Source organism: Chelon labrosus, assembly GCF_963514085.1.
Source record: "Chelon labrosus genome assembly, chromosome: 13".
NCBI classification, from domain to species: Eukaryota; Metazoa; Chordata; class Actinopteri; order Mugiliformes; family Mugilidae; genus Chelon; species Chelon labrosus.
The window spans coordinates 28,769,231-28,790,615 of NC_140346.1; the positions used below are offsets into that span (position 1 = coordinate 28,769,231).

Genomic DNA, 21,385 nt, shown 5'->3' on the forward strand with positions numbered 1-21,385 from the left:
AAAGCAAATCGTCTTCATGTCTGTTCTGAGCCGCGGGACGTCACACAGAAACGGATCAGGGACGACTTGACTGCATCAGGAATTTAAAAAAGAACCTAAATCAAACCCTGACATGCACACATATAAAAAAAACAAGTGTTAAACGTAAAGAAGAAGAAACACACCGATCAGCCACAACATTACGACCACTGACAGGAGAAGTGAATAACATTTAAACCATCTTGTGACAGTTCAATGTTCTGCTGGGAAACTTCTGGACCTGGCATTCATTGGTGTGGATGTTACTTAGACATGTAGCACCCACCTAGACCAGACCAGGCACCCCCACCTAGACCAGACCAGGCCCCCCCACCTAGACCAGACCAGGCCCCCCCACCTAGACCAGACCAGGCCCCCCCACCACAAGGGACACCTACACAATATTAGGAAGGTGGTCATAATGTTATGCCTGATCAGCGTATTTGATAAAGCATTATCCGCGTCCCCACCAAAAACAAACCTGCCACTCACTTCAGCACTTCAGCCATCTCATCGTTTTCATCCCGTCTCTTCCTCTGAATCTTGATTCTAACTGGATGAAGATGATTTCAGATGCATCCAGGAACAAGAGGAGGTAAAAGAGAGACAGTAGGAGTTTGTTTTTCTACTTTAAAACTCGTAGGAGCAACAGTTAGTTAATGATGCACCTTTCTCTGTCACGTCTTTGATATTATAACTTTAGCCTCGCTGCAGAGGAGAGAGAGAGAACGCCGCCATTTTTGTTTTGAAGTAGTTTCCAGAACAAACTCCTGGATTCCTCTTTATTTATTCATCTATCCATCTCTCGTGGCTTATGATACAAACTTTACATTCACTTAAACCTGGGAGACTTATTAGAAGCAGCTCACACAGACAAATGAAGAGAATTAGTTCTAAATTAGTAAAAAGTAATAATAATAATAATAACTACTCCTAAAATAAACCGGTTAACGTTTGATTCTAATGTTTGGTTACTGCGTGAGGCGTCTACCGCCACGATCACATTCAGTGCGAGGACACAGGCCTTCTTCCTGTTCCTGCCACGCTGCTCTTGAGCAAAGCATCGAACCGGGTGGAAACTCCAGCGTCTTCATCAGCCTCCGTACATCAGCTGGATCCAGTCGCCACCACGTTTTAAAAAGCCAATTACAGTGACAGAAACAATTAGTAGTAGTAATACAGAATTAAAAAATAATAATAATAAAAAAAAAGAACAAATCAGATTCTTGTGGCGCCAGGGTGAGGGTGCCTCTGGGTAAATGTCTTGTCACATTTCCATAAAAAGGAGAGCAGCTCTTTCAGTCTGGAGTCAGATTATCTTCCATCTCTTTTGAAAACCTACTAGTTTTGTTTGTCTCCATTTTTCAGAAGTATGAGGAGGGATGATGGTACGTCAGCTGTCCGCTGCTGGATTTGTCCCTCAGCATAGTCAGTGCCGTGTTGGAGAAGTCCTTCAGGATGTCCACCGTCTCCCTCTGCAGCAGCAGAGACTCCTGCACAAACTCCTGCTGGCTCTCCACCAGCAGCTGGACGGACTGCGCCAACACCTCCAGAGACTGGGACACCGACGTCAGGAGCATCCTGCTGGCCCGCTGCTGCTGGAGACTCTGGGACGCCATCTGGGCCACCTGATCCGGCTGCCGGCGAGTGGACGCCCCGGCCGGGAGAGGATCAGACGGGTTTGTGCCCGACGTGGACGGATGCTGATTGGGTGGGAGGACAGAGGAGGAGGGAGGAGGCTGATGAGAGTTGGAAGAAGGGACAGATGAGGAGGAAGCAGGAGGCGGAGGTGGGATGGAGGTAGAAGAGGCTGCAGGCTGAGAGGTAGCGTCATTGGCTGCGACAGATGGAGAGGAGGATGCAGGAGAAGGGGGAGGTAAAGAAGAGGGAGGAGCAGCGAGAGAGGAGGAGGAGGCGGTCACTTTGGAACCAGAGGGGGACCGTGATGGGGGAGGCGCTGCATCCGAATCGGACACTGAAGGGAAGTCAGAGGAAGTGGAAGCCACAGAGGAGGAAGGTCCAGGCGGTGGTCGGGTGGAGGAGGAGGAGGTGGGGTTCTGTGTGTGGTTCTGGCTGTTCCTGGAGTAGGTGTGGACCGGCTTGACTCTCGTCAGGACGTTGTCAGGCAGCGGATCCAAGGAGGTGGGTGGTGGAGCAGAGGAAGGGTAGGAGGAGAACAAAGCGTCGTCGTTGTCCTCAAAGTCCATGACGCGGTCTGGAAAAAGGACAAAACACTCAGTCAGTTAAACGGCCAGCGGCACACGAGTCATTTCCTCTACCAGCAGCTCTGATGAAGAGCAACCATGTTAATGTTTGCTTTAAACAGGACATTACTGACCTGCTTCATCAGCCAGGTCAAAGTCAGAGGAGGAATGGACAGGTTCACCTGCAAAACATCAGAGCTGAAAACTCTTGACTCAAACCACTGGCTTGTGTTTGTGCAGGAAGGTGCTTTTTAACTTTACGTAGACAAAGCACTAATGTTTTATAAAACACTGAGAAACACCCGTGTCCTTTTCTTTCTTATTTTTTCTGCTCGGCAGTTTTCTCATTAACTTTTATCTTTTGTGATCTTCACAGGTTTGTTTGTTTGTCTCTTTCTCCTGCTCAGAAACAACCTTGTAACTACAGGGGAGAAACAACCAACTCCTCAACGATGCTAAATTCATCTTGATTTAAAAGAGCTGATACTGATTCAGACAATCTGATTTCACAGAATCAGACGGCAGAGAAGAGCTGGACACGTGTAAGATGTGACACTAGAGGGAGAAGATTGTGGAGAAACCACAAATCACTGGAACCAGTGACAACAACTGGACCCGATTAAAGGAACCGTATGTAAGAAATGTATTTCAATTAATCATAAAATGGCCCTGATATGTCACTAGACATGAAGACTGACAACAGTGGTCCGGCCAGGATATTGTCATTTAAAAGTGAGAGTTGCAGCCCTCAACTGATGTTGATGTTGTCATGTTGTGTTTTGGTCTGAGGCGCCACCCTCCACCTATCGACCAATCACGAAGTCAGTAGAGTTTCATCTTCCGGGTTGCCAGCTCTGCTCTAGTTACCACAGCTGCAGCTACGAACGTGTCGGATAAAACATGTATAACGTTACTAAACCTAAAAGACCTCGTTATGAATCCGAACTACGTCGTGACAAAGTCCGAAATAAAACAAGGATTTGTAGGAGATGCCTTTGAAAGATGGAGACGGCTGAAAACGGAGAAGAATTTGAAGACAGACGCCAACGTTGCTAATTTTCTCCTGGCTAACTTACTTGTACATAATGTAAATGGACATTTAAAATATTCACGACAGTCGAACAAAGTTATGCATGTTCGTGCAAAGTAACGTTACGTTAGCGCTAGAGATGCACCGATTTATCGGCTAGTGACCGGAATCGGCCGATTTTCACGTGATCGGCCATGACCGGAGACCGGCCGGTCAGTCTGACATATGCCGATTTTTTGCCGGTCAAATGCACTCGGGCGCCGCATGATTTACATCACGCAACATCAGCATCACACGCAGGCCAGCTGACAGTCTTGCCTGGGCCCGGGACGAGATAATCTTAGATGCCCCCCCGCGCTCCACTGTGACTCTCTCTCTTCTCTCACCTGTAGCCTGACTCTGTCCCTCCGCTCCGGGACAGCGGGCCCCTCCCGCATCACTCTCTCCGTCTCCTGACTGCAGCTGGATCTCTCATCCTCTCTGACGGAGCTACCAAACTCAACTGTTTCTGTCAAAGATAACGTGTTGTGTCGGGCTTTTATACAAGCTAATGGACGTTAGCATTAGAGCTAGCCTGTTAGCTTACGTTACAAGGCTGGTAAACGTTGGCTGCGCTGTTTCTAACCTACGTTCACTTTACTAGTCCCAGCTTCACCGTCACCACCTTTTTTTAAATATTTGTTAAGAAAATCTTTAAGGCCTCTATTTTCTTCTCTTCTTCTCTTTTCTATATATTTATATATTATTTTATTGCCATTACCTGTTTTCCCTGTTTTCATACAGAAGTTTAGTTTGCTAAATATATCACATTTCTTAAGTTGGATATTGGATATGAAAAGAAAGAAATGGTTCTTCCCACACCAGGAGTAATTTATATAGTTCTATTTTTATAGTGTTATCTGTTCAAAAAATGTTCTATTAAAGAAAAGATAATATTAATATTATATTAAAGAAGAGAAAATAAATCTTTGTGTGTGTTGTAAAGTGGTTAGAAAAAATGAAATCGGAATCGGCTAAAATCGGTATCGGCAGGTCAAACTCAATGAAAAATCGGAAATCGGAATCGGCCGGGAAAATTGTAATCGGTGCATCTCTAGTTAGCGCATACAGAGGAGGTGGGTCATCGAATTGAAAAGGTAAGGAATTGTTTGGGAAATAAAAACGGCGAGTCATCATTGCTAACATTAGCATTAGCATTATGAGCCCGTTTCTCTGTCATTATGCTGAAACGTCGAGGAAAACAACTTTAGCCAGAATCCTACATACTGTTCCTTTAAGGAGATCTGTGTAATGTTTACTGAAGGAGCACTACATTTTGTTTGGGAGACACTTGTTTTAAAAATTATCAAGTTGTAATCAGTTTGTTTCTGGAAATCTAGATCTATAGAATTAAACCAAGTAGATGTCCATGAACGTTTAGCGCTGAGAGGCTGTTTGCTGAGTTTCCTCTCACATAGACACATAGACATGTATGTTAGGGCCACTGCTGATACCAAAGTGATAATACAGCTGCATTTCACATTACAGATAAATCAAAGTCAATGTAAATGAATTTAGAAACATATAATGAATAATATTTGGTCTCATTCACAGGTGAGCGTGCTTGAATAATTAAAGTTCATTCTGGGAAGTTGTTTATTGTTTAGTGGTTAACCAAAGGATTAATCTACAACGGTCAGATATATATCGGGAACGAGAAGAGTCTGTGGTTTCCGTTACGAGGCTTTACTTACCGCCCAGTTCTTTCTCTGGTGAGGAGGAGAGAGGTGAAAGCTCAAAGGATGCTCCTCCTTGTAACGGGTGGGGGTTGTCAGTCAGGCTGAGGTAGGAGTAGGGGGACGGGTTGGCTGACGGGCCTTTAGCGTAAAACTTTGACAAATCCTCGTCGTCGGCCGCCTCCAGATCGCTGTCACCGCCTGAGAACCAACCGATGAACCAATGAAAAACTGGTAAACAACATTCAGCTCATCAAACACGGTCTGACTGATCTGCTGGGTTCATTTATAAACCTTTTAAAAGTGATTCGCCTCACCTCCTTGAGGACTCAGCATCAGTATCTTGTGGACCATCCTCTCCACGGGGCCCAGTTTCTTCTTCCTCGTGTTGCTGCCGTTGGGGCCCCGCAGGGCTGCCATGCGTCGCTTTCCATCACACTTGAGGTCGGCCCATTTCTTCATGATCTGACGCACCTGTGGAGAGAAAACAGAAGATCCTTTTACAATTAATCCTTGACACGCGGACGTGTTTCACTACTGAAGCTGAATGGCGTCCAAGCTGCTAAACAGAAGACGAATACGACACTAACCTCTCTGTGATTCTCTCCCAGGCTGTTGACCTGATCTGTGATTTCAGCCCAGGTCTGCTTCTTGGCTTCAGCTGAAACACCTTGGTTAAACTTCCCTACAGGAAAGAAGATAAGTGATGTTAGATTTATGACATTAGTGCACCAAGTCTGTATTTATCTGTGTTATTTATTGGAGAGCCTCTCACTGCTTCAAAATATGAACTACTGGGTGGAGCTGCTCCTTCCAGATCAGTTTCAGGATGTATTTCAGATGTAAGTTGATTGGTTTAACGCTCTGCTAGCACTACGGGCACCACACGTTAAAACCACGACCACGGTAGACGCTTAAACGTGTTTACTTTTAGGACATATCACACGGACCCAATGGAAACCTAATCTGCCAACATCTGCCTCAAATAACGTAGCCTGCGTTATCTCTGGCATCAGGATGTGACGGTTGTTCTTCCTGCACAGACGAGTATGTGTGTTATTAAATATCGGGTTCTTGGATTAAGCGTTAAAAGAACAACAAGTGAAACTGGTGGTCACAACAGATCTCTTTATCGCTTTACAGGTCTATTTCCTGAACGGCATGTCACAGCGTTCCTGAATCTGAGTGTTAATAACGATCTACTTATTTCTCCAGTACAACTTCTTCACAAGAGACACCCCTAAAGAATCACGTTAAACACAAGACCATGTCGTTCCCACTCACTGAGGATGATGTATCTGTTCCTCTTCACGGCCTGCAGCAGCAGCTTGACCTCGTTGAAGGAGAACCTCGGTTTGGATTTCAAACTTCCTTTCACCCCTTCAATCCTAAACTCTTCATCGTCTTCAGTCCACTTGGCCGACATGGCGCCGCCGCTGCCTCGTCCACTCCTCTTCTTCAGAGAGAGAGCCCCGGGTTAAAACTCGGTGTGGTACCCTGAGTTCAGTTTCACCGCCCTCCCAAGACTTGTCTGGTCCTGAGCTGCCTGCCAGTCTGGACTAAAAAACCTCTGACTGCACAGAACCTACAAAAAACAAAGAAAGATAGAAGGATAAAGGAGACGGGGATAAAAGAGAGACAGTGTAAGACAACGACGGCTTTTGGCAGGAGTGTCACAATGATAATGTTTATCTGTGACGCCTTAAATTGTTGTTCAAAAAATAAATGTCTCAAAACCCAAAAATAAAATAACTAATAATAATAAATGTTGAATATTTGACATGAAAACAAAGAGACGCCCAGTAGATCGTCCTGTTCAACACTTGGTGGCAGTATAAAACAGAACCCAGACAGTGACACAGACATTTTTCATACCGAGATAATTAAACGTAGGTCGGTTTTAAAGCCAACGGTGCAGAGCGTTTACGCAACAAAGATGTTGGTAAAGCAGGTCGCATGTGCACTGGACAATTCATTAGGTACACCAGTTTAACGGCACCGAGGAATTCCTTTTCACGAGTGAAATGTTTTGGCAAGATATCGTACTTTAATAACAGAACTAGTACTTTTACTGTCTCAGTATAACTGAAAAATATCTGAACACAACTTATTTATTTTTCTATGTACCTGTGGAAGGCAGAGTTGACATAAACACTCACTCACCAGTTTATTAGGAACCCTAGTGAACGCGAATGCCGCTGTCTCTACTTAAAACGCATTCATGTTCACCGCCGTACCTAATATTTTGTCGAGTGAGTGCAGGAGCAGTGCCAGCTCTGTCCCGAGAGTCTCAGCGTCTAATTGTAACAGAGGAGCTTTTAAAGGAACTGGTTTCCATTTTGGAACTTTACTTTGATTAGAACAAAGTAGAAGGACAACCAACAGAATAAGAAATTCAAGTAAGAGTACATATTTGAGTAATAAGCTTCTGTAGAGTTGGATTTAATTTATTTTCACGAGTCTAGAAAATCTTGTTTTGTCATTAGCTTGTGTGTCCATACTGCCCCCTCCTGGTCCGAGTTTAAAATAAACATGGAGGAAAAAAAAACAGGATGAGTAATGATTTCTTACACTATTACTAAATATACATCTTCATCAATAAGCAAATTCTTTGTAATTATCCTGTTATGTTTTTTTTTTTTTTTTTTAAAGACTGTTAATGTCTCCATCATTCTGAAATACAGACCTTAAAATAAATATATAACAATAACAAGCACCGAAGAACATGATAAATAGTTAAGTTTCTAAGAATTAATGTGTTTTACTTTGATTTGGCTTTAGATATTTTGTTAAAGTCCGTTTTTTTCACCGATACGCAGGCAAACAGTTAATGCTGTCAAAACGTACAGTTGGTTTACAGCTGAGAACTTCTCATTATGAAATGACTCCACCTTTACACCATTTGTGTTGTAGTTTGAACTCCACACCAAAAAAATAAATAAATAAAAAATAGAATAAGAAATACAAACAAGAATATATATTTGATTAATTTGTTATTTGTTACGAGCCTAGAAAATCTTGTTTTTCTTTATCTTTGTGTGTCCATACTGCCCCCTCCTGGTTGGATGTTAAAATAAACATGGAGGAAAAAAAACAGGATGAGTAATGACTTCTAAATGTACTATTATTAAATATACATCTCCAGTTACAAGTAAATAGCTGTTTTTTTTAAATAAAGACTGGAGCACATACTTTAAAATAAATATGCAACAAGCGCAAACACTAAATATAAACTGGTGAAAATATGATAAACAGTTAAGCTTCTAAGAATTTCCTTCTATTTTAACTTTTGTCTTTAGCTATTTCTTTTAATTAAAGTTATAGTTAATAAATAATAGTTAATAAATAAGCTGCCGAAATATATAACTGCTCCTATTTACAGTTGAGAAGTTCTGATTACGAAGTGATTTAAATAACCGTTGGAGTGGTCACGTGGTGGCTCTGAGCCAATCAGCGGCGGTCTTCTCGAGTCTTTGTTGAGCTCGAGCCTGCCTCCTCTCCGCCTGATGGTTCAACACGGGGAGCTGCCTACGGACTCCGCCATCTCTGTTAGCTACAACAACGGGCTCAAACTCCGCCGCGTTACGAACAGCAAAGCAAACTTATTAAACGTGAATCTCGGTGCGGATACGTTCGTTCACCGCGGACGTTAAACGCGTACTCTCACACAGCGGGCGGAGTGTGTTTATGCGCCGCTTCCGCTGCCGCCGAGTCCAGCTACGCGATTATCAAGATAGAGGACGAAATGTCAGCTAGCTTCGGCGCTACGCTGATATTTCTTATTTTAATTTTTACGGTACAGTAGCTACCAGCGCTTCTACTCTACGCTTTAAAAACAGCGGCGCGTTGCATTTAATTAATCGCAGTGTCCGTAGCAAACAGTTGGAATAGGTTGCAAAATGTTTACCAGAAAAAAATGGCGTGGTTCTCCCCTCCTTCCTCCTTCCTCCGCGGTTCTCCCGAAAGTTCGGACTGACGAGAACAAGCGAATTGCGCAGACTCCGCAGCGCGTGAGAGTTTTTTTTTTTTTTTTCACCCCCCCCTCTTTCGTCTTGAACGCGCAACATTTTTCAGGGGAATGCGCGCCCCCAGCTGCCACAGGCGTAGTGTGCACCAAGCAGTCCCGTTTTCACCCAAAACTAACGAATTCCTCACAAATAATTAAGATTTTGTTTAATGATATGATGAAAAACTTGTGATTATTAAACCCCCTTGTGATGCACATAATCCCCCCCCCTTTCAGGAAACCCCTCCCACTTACCCCGCATAAGTTAATGAGTCCAAACACACGCACGCCGTGTTTCTTTGCACGCTTTTTAATTCACAACATTCATAATTTAGCATTTTATGACAACAAAACAACGAGATGCATGCTCACTAGTTGCACCACTTTGTCCTAGATGTCTTAAACCCTGCTGTGTGGGGGAGTAGGGAGGCCTGCTTCAGGTCAAACATCAACTCGTCATCCTTTACTGTTATTTGCAAAATCATGGCGCAGTAACATTCAGTGTCGAGTCACCAACGTGGGATAAGAAAGAAGATGGAGAGCTCAGGAATGAGGAAGTAGTTCCGCATGTGTCCGCTTGGTGTCGCCAGAGATTTTCCACTGGAGGCAAATACGTGTTTCCTTCTTCTGTGCAATACCCGACTGGGCCTGCGGAGGGCGCCACCACGCACGTGTTTCAGCCGTCTCAGACCAGAGACAGTGTGTGTGGTGGGGGGTGGGTTGTGTTGAGGACTGACCTGGCTGCTGGTTTGTTTTGTTTTCAGAAACCCAGTGGTGATGTTTCCTGCACACACTGAGCTCTGTTTTTATCTGTGCAGAAGAAGTAAATGCGACAAATTGTGCTTAAGATGCACGGTACGACCCAGGGAGACGCTCTTCGTTGTGTTTTTCTCCACACGTATTGATAAATTGGTACACTGCTGCAGTGACCCACTTTCCCCACAGGGATCTGACCACCGACAGGTCGTGATACAAGCGCATGAAACCTACAGTAGGATGATAAGGGCGATCAAATCCCTACAAAACACATTTCAGAAGGGTTCATCAGACCAGTCCCGGGGAAAATATTAAAACACAAGAGATAATTGATACCTCATAAGGCCACTACTACAGGAATATCAGAGCAGTACTAATTACAGCATGCTTCGTGATGGACAGTGACAAATGCAAGGCTACAGGAGGACGGTGTCAACACATTGGCACGGCATGCAAAAGCATAGTTTAGTAAAAAAAACAAGAGTGGATGGAGAGCGGTGGAGAAACTCCTATCGTTTCATGAGGTTGTTAGCTTTCTGGTTGGCAGCGTCGATGCGGGACACGTTGAGAATCGCCTGCAGAGAGAGGGGCAGAAAAAAAAGAAACAGGAAATGTTAGAAGGAACCTGGCAGGAAGAAAACACCGGAGCTACTGCACAAGCTAAAGCAGACGCTCTTAAAAGTTTGAGCGATGAAAAACGATAAGACGTGTGCTGCCAGTTTCCACCGGTGCACGCTGGAAAAGAAAGAAACTGATTTAAAAGCTTCAGATCTGGAAGCGATCTCGTGGTTTGAAGGTTGGTTAGGGCAGATAATCGTGCCGTGGAAATCAGCAACTGAATGTTGAGGTGAATCAAATCACAATCTCTGGTTTAATAAAAAAGGCAGGTGGTGGAATCCAGCTTAGTTGTGGTTTATTTTGTAGCGTGCAAGTAAATATTTATCCTCATTGACACAGCAGCGTGAAGTATGAAGGCTCATGCATGTTTTGTGTCTTCATGATCTCTTGAAGTTATATGTGTGTGTAGCCTCAACGCTTGGGTGAGATGTTAATAAATAAATCAGGTTGTAGTTGCTTCTGAGGGAAAAGTGGACTGATCTTTGCAGTGACTGTAAAATCACTCCTCAGAAAGCTCCTTTGTCCGTGTCGTCATACACTTCCACAAACGTGTGTTGTGAAGATCAGACTCTAATTTGGCCTTGAAATGAACTTGTAATCTTAGAGGTGCGCCTCACTGATATGTAATATTGGCTCATTTTCCAGAATAAACAAACACACTAGTGTAATATTTGTGTTCTCTTTGTCTACTTTCAGGACTTGTTTGAAATCTGAGTCATTTTTTATGCAGAAATGAAGAAAACTCTGACAGGGTGCAAAAACATTTTCACATTTTAAGCCCAGTCTACTCTGAGGACGGGGTGTAATGCTCATTAATTCTTATTAATAATAATAACACACATAAAGCCGCATATAGCCTGTGGGCGAAGCTCAATCTCCAAAACACCACAGCTGCACATCTGCAGGGCAGCTTGGGCTCCGTTCTAGGAGGAGCTGCATTTCTTTGTCCCTTTCTGTGACACACTGTGTTGATAACTCATGAACCTCCAGAGTAATGTGTGGTGAGGTGACAGCAGTCAGTACCTTCCCCTGAATGCGTTCGATCTGGACATTCTGCGTGTCGATCTCGTTGCCCATGTCCAGGGCCATGCTCTTTAGATTTCCGATGATGCTGCCGACTTGAGCCAGGTTCTCCTCCATCTCGTCCTCGCGGGCGTCATTAGTCACCCTGCGCGGAGCCAGAGCATGAAAGCACACACAGATGTGATTATTAGAACTTGTCCCGTGTTTGTCCAGCTGCCCGTGTGACCGCTGACTGGAGGTATTACATATCAGAAGAGCAAACACACACTCCACCGTGCAGCTGCCTCGGGCACACCTACAGCACCTCAGTAAACTCTTCACCTCCGTATGTATCCTCCGCTCATGATCATCTGCTCCCTCTCGTCCACGACGCGAGACGACGGCGGCTGATTGGACACGACGCCATCCTGACCGGAGGCTCCGCCCCAAACTGCCTTGTACGCCCCACTCTCCTCAAACGCCTTCAGTCTGGGAGAAAAAAGACTTTATCAGCGTCTGTAGCTGCAGCATCAGGGAATCAAGGCTTCCGTCGGGTGACGCATGCGTTACGTTTACAGCGCTGGTGAAAACACGTCACAAAGCAAAGCGAGCACGCAACTAAAGCTGAAAGCAACGAGTCAACCAGAAAGAAAACTCCTTTGTGTTTTTAACGACAACTAATACTTTAAATAAGTAGAACTGACTGTGTTTTCTTTTTCTAATTGGTGTTGAAAAGCCTTTAAGGGCTGCAACAAATAAATAGTTTATGATCTGCTTTAGATATTCAATTTACAAGACATTGCCTCTATTTTATTAAAATATAATTAAAAATGAAAAAGAATTTTATTGTTTTTTGTTGAGCTTTGTTAATATTTTTGAAGCTAAAGGATCAAATTATCAAAACCTTTTAAACCATTCATTTAAGTGGAATGAATTCTAGGGTAAATGTTTTAAAGAGCACTGACAAATATCCACCACAGCTTGCTAAAGGATCACAGAAAGTCTTCAAAACTGTGATGCCATAATTAAATTTGCTTGAAAGATTACCTTTAAATTAGTTATCTTATATTTAAAAATAATAAAATAATTCACACAATATATGTCACTGGATTAATGAAATAATTGTCTCTTTCTGAAGATTTGGTCTTTTAATTTTCTGAAATTCTCCTCAAACAAGACCTCCTCATTGTTGACATTATTATTATTAGTAACCCCCGTGCTAATGACCAGGTTAGACATGTTTCGCTCTCAGAAGCTTTAATTATTCATGCAATAGATTCAACTAATTGCTGGAAATCTTTCTCAGAGTGCACGGTACGTGTTGCTGCAGATTTGTCGGCTAAACATCCACGATGCCACTCCCTTGGACTAAGGTCTGGTGACTGTGGAGGTCATTTGAGGTGATATGGAGCTTTATGACATGGAAGTAGCATCACAACATGGTACACTGTGGTCTTAAAGCAACGGACAGGGTCAGCAGCAGTCCCACACCTGAGCTGTTGACCCAAGGCAGGTATGGATCCGTGCTTTTAGGTTGTCCTGAGTGTTGCAGCAGAAAACTGGGACTCATCAGACCAGTTTTATTTGTTTGGTTTCTACAACCTTCTGTTGTCTGGTACGAACACACTCAAACACACACAAATACACACACACACACCTCCACCTACTTATCACAGGAGCAGAGGCCACAGCACTTGCCCAGGTCAGTCAGGTTTTTCTCTGCCTCCTTCATATCAGAGTTGATCTGATCCAAACCCTCCTCTATACGCTCCAACTGCTCTGCGAGAGGAGGAGGAGGAGGAGGAGGAGGAAGAGGAGGAGGAGGCAGAAGGCAAAGCAAAATCCAAACAGAAATAAAAGTCACCAACTATTTCCCCAACAAACTGCACAAACAAACTGAAACACCAGCTCCTGAACTACTCGCAAATAATAAAAAATAAATTCTGTTGCACGCCGGGGCCAGACTAATTACTGATCAGGTCAGCTCTGTACACTCTGGTGCCCAGTTCCAGGTTGTTCTGCATGCATACTTTTTATTTTTTAAATAGTTTGTGCTCACTGTGGGATTTAAAAAAAAGTTTAAATGTATTGTGCAGAAATGAGCCTTAATGATCAAACAACAGTACTGACTGAGTACAGGAGGCGTCAGTCTGATCCATGCTCTAATCTAACTCCAATAAATACCTCATTGAAATCTCATTTGGTGGAACTGGGCACCAGTTTGGGGTTTCTCTCCTGGACCTACTTCCTGATTGGCCAGATACACAGACCACAGCACTGGGCCATGTCTGTCAGATTCTTCTCTGCCTCTTTCATGTCCCTGTTGATGGAGTCCATGCCTTCCTCAATACGCTCCAACTGCTCTGTTAGGGACAGGAGGTTTACGGCGGTGGCGGTGGTGGATTTTATGGCGTTGCAACAAGAGCAGAGAGGAACAGGGTACAACACATGGTTTCAGCTGATGGAGCTGATTGGTCGTGTGTTTCCAAACAAGAGTCAGGCTTCAAAGATGTGATCCAAATGAAATGTCATGACTCTGGTGAGATGTGTGTTTGAGGTGTGGTTGAGAAGAGCAGGAGCTCAGTAAGTAACAGAGTAGAAGTGATTACCTCCTTGTTCATCTAACATCACCACCGTCCTGATCCCCACATCTTTACTCTGCAGGAGAGAGAGAGAGAGAGCACAGAAGAACACATCAAAATGAAAAAGGTGCATGGTGTCGATGCAGACACTTTCTGTCAGTGTCAAAACCAACGATTACCACACGACAGCACAGCTGGAAGTTACAGAAATAAACCGAAAAGCAAAAGACGCAGAAGACAGAAAGTATAAATACTACACTGTGTGACCAGTTTGCTCATTTCCTCAACAGTGGAAACACAGAGAGCTAAGTTTTAGATAAATGTTATTGTCCAGCTGGGAGACCTAATGCATTAGGTCAAAGGAAATTCCTCCCAAAGTTTGAAACATGTCTGTGTGTGTTTACCTCCTCGACCAGCTGAATCATCCGCCGTGTGCTCTCCAGCGACTGAAAGACACAAACAATATTTGCCTCAATGATTCATTCATTTAAAAGACAATAGCTGACATCAGCGTTTTTCATCACAACAAATTTTCCGTCAACACACATTTTGATTCGATATTTAGTCCTGATCTGATGTTAAATGTCCTAGAGTTGGTCTCCTGTGTCTTCCTAAAGTCTGTCCTTGTCTTCCTTGTCTTCTCCTAGAGTTGGTCTCCTGTAGCTTCCTAAAGTCTGTCCTTGTCTTCCTTGTCTTCTCCTAGAGTTGGTCTCCTGTGTCTTCCTAAAGTCTGTCCTTGTCTTCCTTGTCTTCTCCTAGAGTTGGTCTCCTGTGTCTTCCTAAAGTCTGTCCTTGTCTTCCTTGTCTTCTCCTAGAGTTGGTCTCCTGTAGCTTCCTAAAGTCTGTCCTTGTCTTCCTTGTCTTCTCCTAGAGTTGGTCTCCTGTAGCTTCCTAAAGTCTGTCCTTGTCTTCCTTGTCTTCTCCTAGAGTTGGTCTCCTGTAGCTTCCTAAAGTCTGTCCTTGTCTTCCTTGTCTTCTCCTAGAGTGGACTGGATTCAGTCCAATAAATCTTTCAGTCAAAGTTAATGTAGTGTGGAGAGGGTAGCTGGTACCTTGTGTTCTCTACTCCAGAAATGTTCTGGTCATCCAACGCTGCCATAAACTCCCTAACCCTCTCTGGAAGATGTTTCTCCTTGACGCTGTCTCCAGGAAACTTTTCTCTTCTTTTAAACGTTCAGTGTTTGTTGTTGTTGTTTGGGTGCAGCCTTTGACTGAGTGGACTCCATGGATTCTGTTTAGATGATCAACTACTACCACCTCACCACACATCCACAGTACATTACAGACACAGGGTCTAGTTCTTCTTCTTCTTCGATTTTTGCCAGCTTTGCCTCTAGCCAACCACCATTAAAACAGCAGCAGCAGAAGTTGTTGTTGTTTTTGGTTTATGACAGACCTAAAATAACTCTAAAAGTCTCAGCTCTGACTGAAGCCCGACAGCGATCTGATGATTTCTTAAATGACCTGGATCGGCCCTGATGGCGATCGGGACGTCCCTAGACTTCACATCAAACTCTTGTTTCAGTCAGAGCAGACATGTTGACGAGAGTTCTCCTGTCGGCTCCTCGCTGCGTTGTGTAAATATCACGTCTGTCCCCGGGGACTTCCCCACCGTAGGGGACGATGAGATGACAAATGTCTTTGACCTGCAGTAGCCTTTAAACACCAGGGACGGTGTGTGTACGTGTGTGTGTGTGTGTGTGTGTGTGTGTGTGTGTTTACAAGCACACACTGAGCGCATGAGCTCATCTGTATCTCTACAGACGGTTGCACTGGGAGACCAGCTGTCGCTACGGCAACCAGGTGAGCCAGGTGTCCTTAAAGGGGACACTCCCCTCAGGCAGAGCTCTGTCCTCTGTGGATCTCTTGTGTGGAGCATAGTTTGCGTCCCTCTGCTCGACACCGTGATTATTTAAAATCTTTTGTTTGGGCCGAGACATTCTTCAGATCCTCATGAGGGTTTTTATTTATTTATTTATTTATTTATTTGTGGGTGTGACACAGAAACCTTGTGACACTCCCGGAGGAAACAGTTATGAAAGGATGAGTCTGTGTGAGCTGAGAGCTGTCATAAGGAGGATGTTAATGTTGGTGGTTTTATCTTTAAAGATGTCTTGGAGGAGATGATTTAGATATTTTTTTTAAATAAAACTTTTTATTCATTCCCTTGTTCATCTGAAATCTGGAGTTACATTTTATGATTTTCTGTTTTATTTTTATATCTCCTGTTATATCAGTGGTATCAGTAAATCCTTCTCTGTGGCCTAAACTTCATCTAAATCACTGAATTTCCCCATTAATCTTATTAAATTATTCCAATAGTTTATTCTTTTCATGTTCTGTCTTGTCTGTCTCTCAGCTGTGGTGCTTCTGTCAGTGTAGCTTAGCATTAGAGCTTTTATCCAATCATATTTCATCATCATATGTTGCTGGAGTCAAAGAAATCTTCCTGGGCCTTCACAATTAAAACTGAAACACATTGTAATGACGCTGTTCCTTTAACCAATCACATTTCTAGTTGGTATTCTTAGTCCTTCTCTGTGGCCTACGGTAGCGTCAGCGTTTTACCGTCCTCTGATTGGATGGTCAGAGAGCCGCTCCGTTTAAGCTAAGCTAGCGGTTCATGTTCATCTGTTGCTAGCTGCACAACGTTAACGTTTTGATAGCTATTTGTTGAAGCCACCATGGAGGAAGGAGGAGAGGCTATCCATTTGGTTGCAGATCTTCTTAGAAAGACATTTTCACGGCAGACTTTGAAGGAAAAGCTGGATATTGTGAGGAAAGGCCGCCCAACCCTGGAGCTAGCTAGCCTGACCCAGCCGGGGAAACTTTCAGGTCAGCAACTATGAGCACTACCCTTGGTTGACAGGCTCTGAGGAGAACTCTAAATAGTTTCTAAAGTTCTGGTGAGTAAAATGAATTGTATTTACATCTGTTCTGTATATTTTTGTCATTTTATTGGGTCGACATTGATGCTTCTGCTGGATTTGACGTATGTGGCGCTGGTGGCTGCAGAGAGTGAGAGGAGACTTTATGAATTGTTCTAAGTGAGTTTCTTTCTTTAGTAATGACATTCATCTCTATATGAGATACCTGTCTACCATGCTACGTCCTGTTTTATTGTGTATCTGGATGATGTTGATGGTTTCTATAGCAGTGGAGTCATAACCATCGTATTAAGACGCTGAGCAGACTGAAGGTCATCTATACAGAGATGTTTCTATCAGAAGCTGAACTGTGTCTGTCAGACTGATCTACAGAGGAGTCACATCTGCTGGAGCAGAGAGAGATTTTTATTTCGTCATCTCAGGAACTAATCAGAGAAATCTCCTCCAGCGTCTGTCTGGCCTCAGAGGACGCCTTCAGACCCAGAGTTAATTCTGATTCATGGACTGATTTGTCTTCTTGGAGACAAAGTCCTGACGCGTCCTCAACGCTTCGCTCTTGCAACAGAAACAGTTGATTCACATCCATCAGAAGAGTTTAAATGATTAATGAAGCCATTATTTACCTCGTCTGTGACCTGATTGGCTCTCCTCTGTAGCTCCTCCTGCTCCGTCAGGACAGGCGGGTCTGAACGCATGCCGGCCATGTGTGTGTTAATGTGTGTGTGTGTTAATGTGTGTGTGTGTGTTCAGTCCCAGGTGACCAGATTAGGCTGCAGCATCAGGTGGTTCTGACACCTGGAGAGAGAGAGAGAGAGAGAGAGAGAGCAATTCTACTTTCCAGATTGAATTCACATACGCTGATCAGCCATAACATTATGACCTAATATTGTGCAGGTCTCCCTTGTGGTGACTCATCAGAGAATGGACATGGACCTTCTGAGGGTGTCCTGTTGTTAGTGGGGAGGTCTTTGAGGCGAGGGGCCTCTATGGATCATCCCACAGATACTTGATCAGTTTGGGATCTAGTGAATCTGGAGGCCAGGTCAACACCTTGTGCTGTTCTTCATGTTTTTTTTTTAGTTGTTCCTAAAGTGTTTTTGTGTGTGTGTCTGTGTCAGGCTGCATCCTGCTGGGGATGGCTGCTGCCATCAAGGAGTGTCATTGCTATGGGGTGGGGGTGCCTGGTCTGGTCTAGGTGGGGGGGCCTGGTCTGGTCTAGGTGGGTGCTACATGTCTAAGTAACATCCACACCAATGAATGCCAGGTCCAGAAGTTTCCCAGCAGAACATTGAACTGTCACAAGATGGTCAATGTTATTCACTTCTCCTGTCAGTGGTCATAATGTTGTGGCTGATCAGGTTCCGATGCATTATTTCTTTTCTAGACTTGTGTTTTACTCTGAGCTAAGGATCCCTCCCCCTGTGTCTGGTTTTACTTCCTGTCCTCTTTTCATCCCATCACTAAATGAAGCCTCCTCTTGTTTTTATTCTGACTTTCTATGACGATAAGTTGATAATAAAGTACATTAAGCAGATTTCTTTGTCCTTACAGCAGTATAGAACTATTTAAACATCAGCCTTTGTTCTCCTAAAGAACCACAGACGCCCTCTGGACAATAAATGTGTCTGGATCTCAGGAAATGTACTTTTCATTCTGTGCAACAATCTTGAAAAATCTGTCATTTAACAGATTTATCGTGTCATTATTCATGATATTCATGACGTCTGTAGTGTTTAAATATTCAACTGGTTGGTTTGAAGTGACTTAAACTTGGTACAGCGACTGTAAATATGTGTCCTATTCTATTTTTAATCTAAACTGTAGTTTTTTACATTTATTTCCACCTGGGATCATTGAAGCCTGACGTCAGTTTTTACTTCCTGTTCTTGTCTTTGTGCTCTCACCTATCGTCCCTTGTCTTTTGTCCTCACAGGTCCACCTGTTTCATGTTATCCCATCAGACCCCCCTCCCCCCTTTCTAAACTGTCTGCTGCAGGTCGTCCCACCGTAAAGTCCCAGATTTTCCTGCTGGTTGAGCTATACCTGTTTGTTTGTTGTGTCCTCATTAAACTGACTTTGAGTCGTCCATCCTGTCTTTCCTGTCTCTGTTTTCCATCCCTTGCTCCTCACATCACATATGCAGCACTTCTATTAAACCATAGTTATCTCCAGTTCAAACATAAAACATTAGAATAAAACAACAAGCTGCGTCTTTCTAACTGACATGAACGTGACCCCAGAGCAGCAGCAGAGCCACCTGGTGAGTGATGGTAGCTCTGGAGGAACCATGTCAGTAATTACAGCTGGTTCTCCTGACAACCAGCCAGTTAACGTCCAGCCTCCAGTCTCAGTTAGCTGTAAAATATAATCACTGTCCTCTACCGTCCATGTCCAGCCGCCATCACTCCGGTTACTCCTTCTGCTTCGACTCATCTCCCCCGTCATCTCTCTCCTTCTCCTAATATTCTAGTTCCTGTGTTGAAGCCTTGCTGGAAAGCCAGTAATTTAACTCAGATATATTTCAGACGGTTTGGTGACAGGATAATTATTTTACAGGTTGTGTTGTTGTTCTGACTGGAGGCCAAACACCACCACAGCGTTGGTTAAGAAGCCCCAGTAGAGACTCTACTTTCTCTGAAATCACTCCTATCCTTCTACCGCCGCTCCTACATCTGTGTTTGGTTTGCAGAGAAAAGTAGGACGTACGACTGCTACAAAAACATTTAAAGGAAAATTAAAACGCATTAAATGCCGCTAAGCCTGGCACTCTTTCAGAGGAAGAGGTCGTGCAACAATGTGGAACCTTTTATGAGTTTTGTTTTGTTTGCGACGGCTGACACTGATCACAGGACGTCCCGGTTCAGCTATCCACGAGGTGTAAACGCTGACTTCTAGGAATCAGGGTTTGATTTTTGAGCCTCCTCTGGGTTTTTATTGCTGGGTCTGAATTGGCTGTAATTTTTTTTTCATATGATGACAGAAGGAGTTTTCTTTCTCTTTATAGGACTCGTTAAATATCAGCTTTAATTAACTTTCCTCCACATCTCAAGGATCCTGTGGACAGTGAATCTGTCTGCAAGTCAGGAAATGTACTTTTCATACTGAAACACACACACATACCTGGTATTTCACTGATTTATCGTGTCATTTCTGCAGAATATACGTCCATAGTGTTCCTTTGCTCCTGTATTCAATTAGCTATGTTTGTGTCTCACCTACGTCTCCCTGTCGATCAATAAAGTCTTATTTAAAGAAGTTTTTACACATTTACATTAATCTGACGTCAGACACAGACGTCCCAGATGCTTCAGTATCTACAGACGAGATGAAGAGAGATGACTGAGGTACAGCTACCTTCTCCTCACAGTGACTGACTCCTCTCTAATTAGACGGTCATTAGTTGTCCCTGCAGCCTCCAGCCAGGTGTTGGGTCCTCCCTACATAATAACGATACCCCCCACCCTCCACCCACCCACCACCTCTCCTCCACGTTTCTTTTCAGACATTGTGTTATGAGGCTGCAGCATCATAATTAGGCCTCACCACTAATCACCACCTGCTGGAATAAAGACGATGAGGAAGGAGACTCAGAGCAGAGGAGAAGAATGAAATCTGAAAGATGGGAAACGCTCCAAAGTATTCTCTGATGACTTCTCCTTCAACTTTTACTGTTAGTCATATTTCCTGCTCAACAGCAAACATCAGGGGGACATATTCTCCCTTCATTCAAAATCTCAGACCTGCAGTTTCTTCTTTTAAAAGCCAATAAAGCTCAGGTGATCATTAAAGGTCTATCTGCTGTTAAACATCCAGAGAGCAGAGAGAATAAAGAAGCAGCTGCAGCTTTTAGATCAGAATGCCTCTCAATGGCTGCAACACTTCTCCACATTTAAACTCTTTACTCTAATCCCTAACTCATTCTAACTTCCTCTAACAGTCTGACCCGTGCTCGGTGTCCTCTCTCCTATAAACTGTGATTAATTCCTCCTACCTGTGGAGATTCACGCGTTTTTTGCTCCAGATCTTCCGGAGCGCGGCAGAGACCTGTTGTTCCTCCTCGCTTCGTTCTCCCTCCTCAGCATCTCTGTCCTCCCCCCTCCCGTCCCCTCTCCCCCCTCCCTCCCTCCCCTGCACCCCGGCCCCGCCCCCGCCCTCCAGCAAACAGACACTTCTGTGTCCTCACCCTTAAAGTATTAAACTTCCTGTGTCCTCGTGTCTTCCTTATTAAAGTCTGGACAGCTGACCTCCATGTTTCCTAGACAACACTTCTTCTTCTTCTTCTTTCCCGTATTTTTTTCTTTCTGGCTCCTTGGCGCGTGACCACTACCTGCATCCGGAGCCTCAGGTAGGACTGTGCGCCTGCGCATTACGCACGCACTAATAAAACAATAAAAAGCTGCTCCATGGTGCTGTTAGAGCTCATATATACACCTACATTAGGCCTTTATTCATGTTTTACTTTACAAAAACTACATATTTAAATATAATATCAGGATCATTTAAGATGATTTTTCTTATAGATCATTTAAAGTTGCTGGATTTAAGCTCCTTTAAGGCACACACTCT

General features: G+C 43.8%; 2 protein-coding genes across 4 annotated transcripts; both read right to left on the reverse strand.

Moving 5' to 3' along the window:
- Positions 1-786: 786 nt before the first annotated feature.
- LOC311497934 (uncharacterized protein) lies at positions 787-8,931 on the reverse strand. Of its 2 annotated transcripts, XM_084558325.1 has the most exons (7): positions 8,875-8,931; positions 6,252-6,552; positions 5,558-5,652; positions 5,285-5,441; positions 4,986-5,168; positions 2,357-2,404; positions 787-2,233 (listed from the first exon to the last, which is right to left on the reverse strand). In XM_084558325.1, exons 2-7 carry the CDS (start codon positions 6,391-6,393, stop codon positions 1,383-1,385), a joined length of 1,476 nt encoding a protein of 491 aa, XP_084414451.1. In that variant the 5' UTR covers positions 6,394-6,552; positions 8,875-8,931; the 3' UTR covers positions 787-1,382. The 2 variants fall into 2 exon arrangements, with proteins under 2 accessions (XP_084414451.1, XP_084414452.1); XM_084558326.1 differs by lacking the exon at positions 2,357-2,404.
- Positions 8,932-9,316: 385 nt separating this feature from the next.
- On the reverse strand, positions 9,317-20,880 carry LOC311498283 (synaptosomal-associated protein 25). 2 transcript variants are annotated; one of them, XM_084558817.1, is made up of 8 exons: positions 20,811-20,880; positions 17,443-17,614; positions 14,336-14,377; positions 13,959-14,007; positions 13,017-13,128; positions 11,692-11,838; positions 11,371-11,515; positions 9,317-10,304 (listed from the first exon to the last, which is right to left on the reverse strand). In XM_084558817.1, exons 2-8 carry the CDS (start codon positions 17,521-17,523, stop codon positions 10,239-10,241), a joined length of 642 nt encoding a protein of 213 aa, XP_084414943.1. In that variant the 5' UTR covers positions 17,524-17,614; positions 20,811-20,880; the 3' UTR covers positions 9,317-10,238. The 2 variants fall into 2 exon arrangements, with proteins under 2 accessions (XP_084414943.1, XP_084414942.1); XM_084558816.1 differs by lacking the exon at positions 20,811-20,880 and having other exon boundaries at positions 17,443-17,630.
- Between the last annotated feature and the right edge of the window lie 505 nt (positions 20,881-21,385).

Coding starts and splice junctions, on each gene's coding strand:
- LOC311497934 (XM_084558325.1), bottom strand. CDS start 6,393: ATGTCGGCCAAGTGGACTGAAGACGATGAAGAGTTTAGGATTGAAGGG. Junction 5,653..6,251: donor GAACAGATACATCATCCTCA/GTGAGTGGGAAC, acceptor TCTTTCCTGTAG/GGAAGTTTAACCAAGGTGTT. Junction 2,234..2,356: donor TGACCTGGCTGATGAAGCAG/GTCAGTAATGTC, acceptor TCCTTTTTCCAG/ACCGCGTCATGGACTTTGAG.
- LOC311498283 (XM_084558817.1), bottom strand. CDS start 17,523: ATGGCCGGCATGCGTTCAGACCCGCCTGTCCTGACGGAGCAGGAGGAG. Junction 11,839..13,016: donor GGCCTCTGCTCCTGTGATAA/GTAGGTGGAGGT, acceptor TTTTTCTCCCAG/ACTGAAGGCGTTTGAGGAGA. Junction 11,516..11,691: donor AGCGGAGGATACATACGGAG/GTGAAGAGTTTA, acceptor GGCTCCGCGCAG/GGTGACTAATGACGCCCGCG.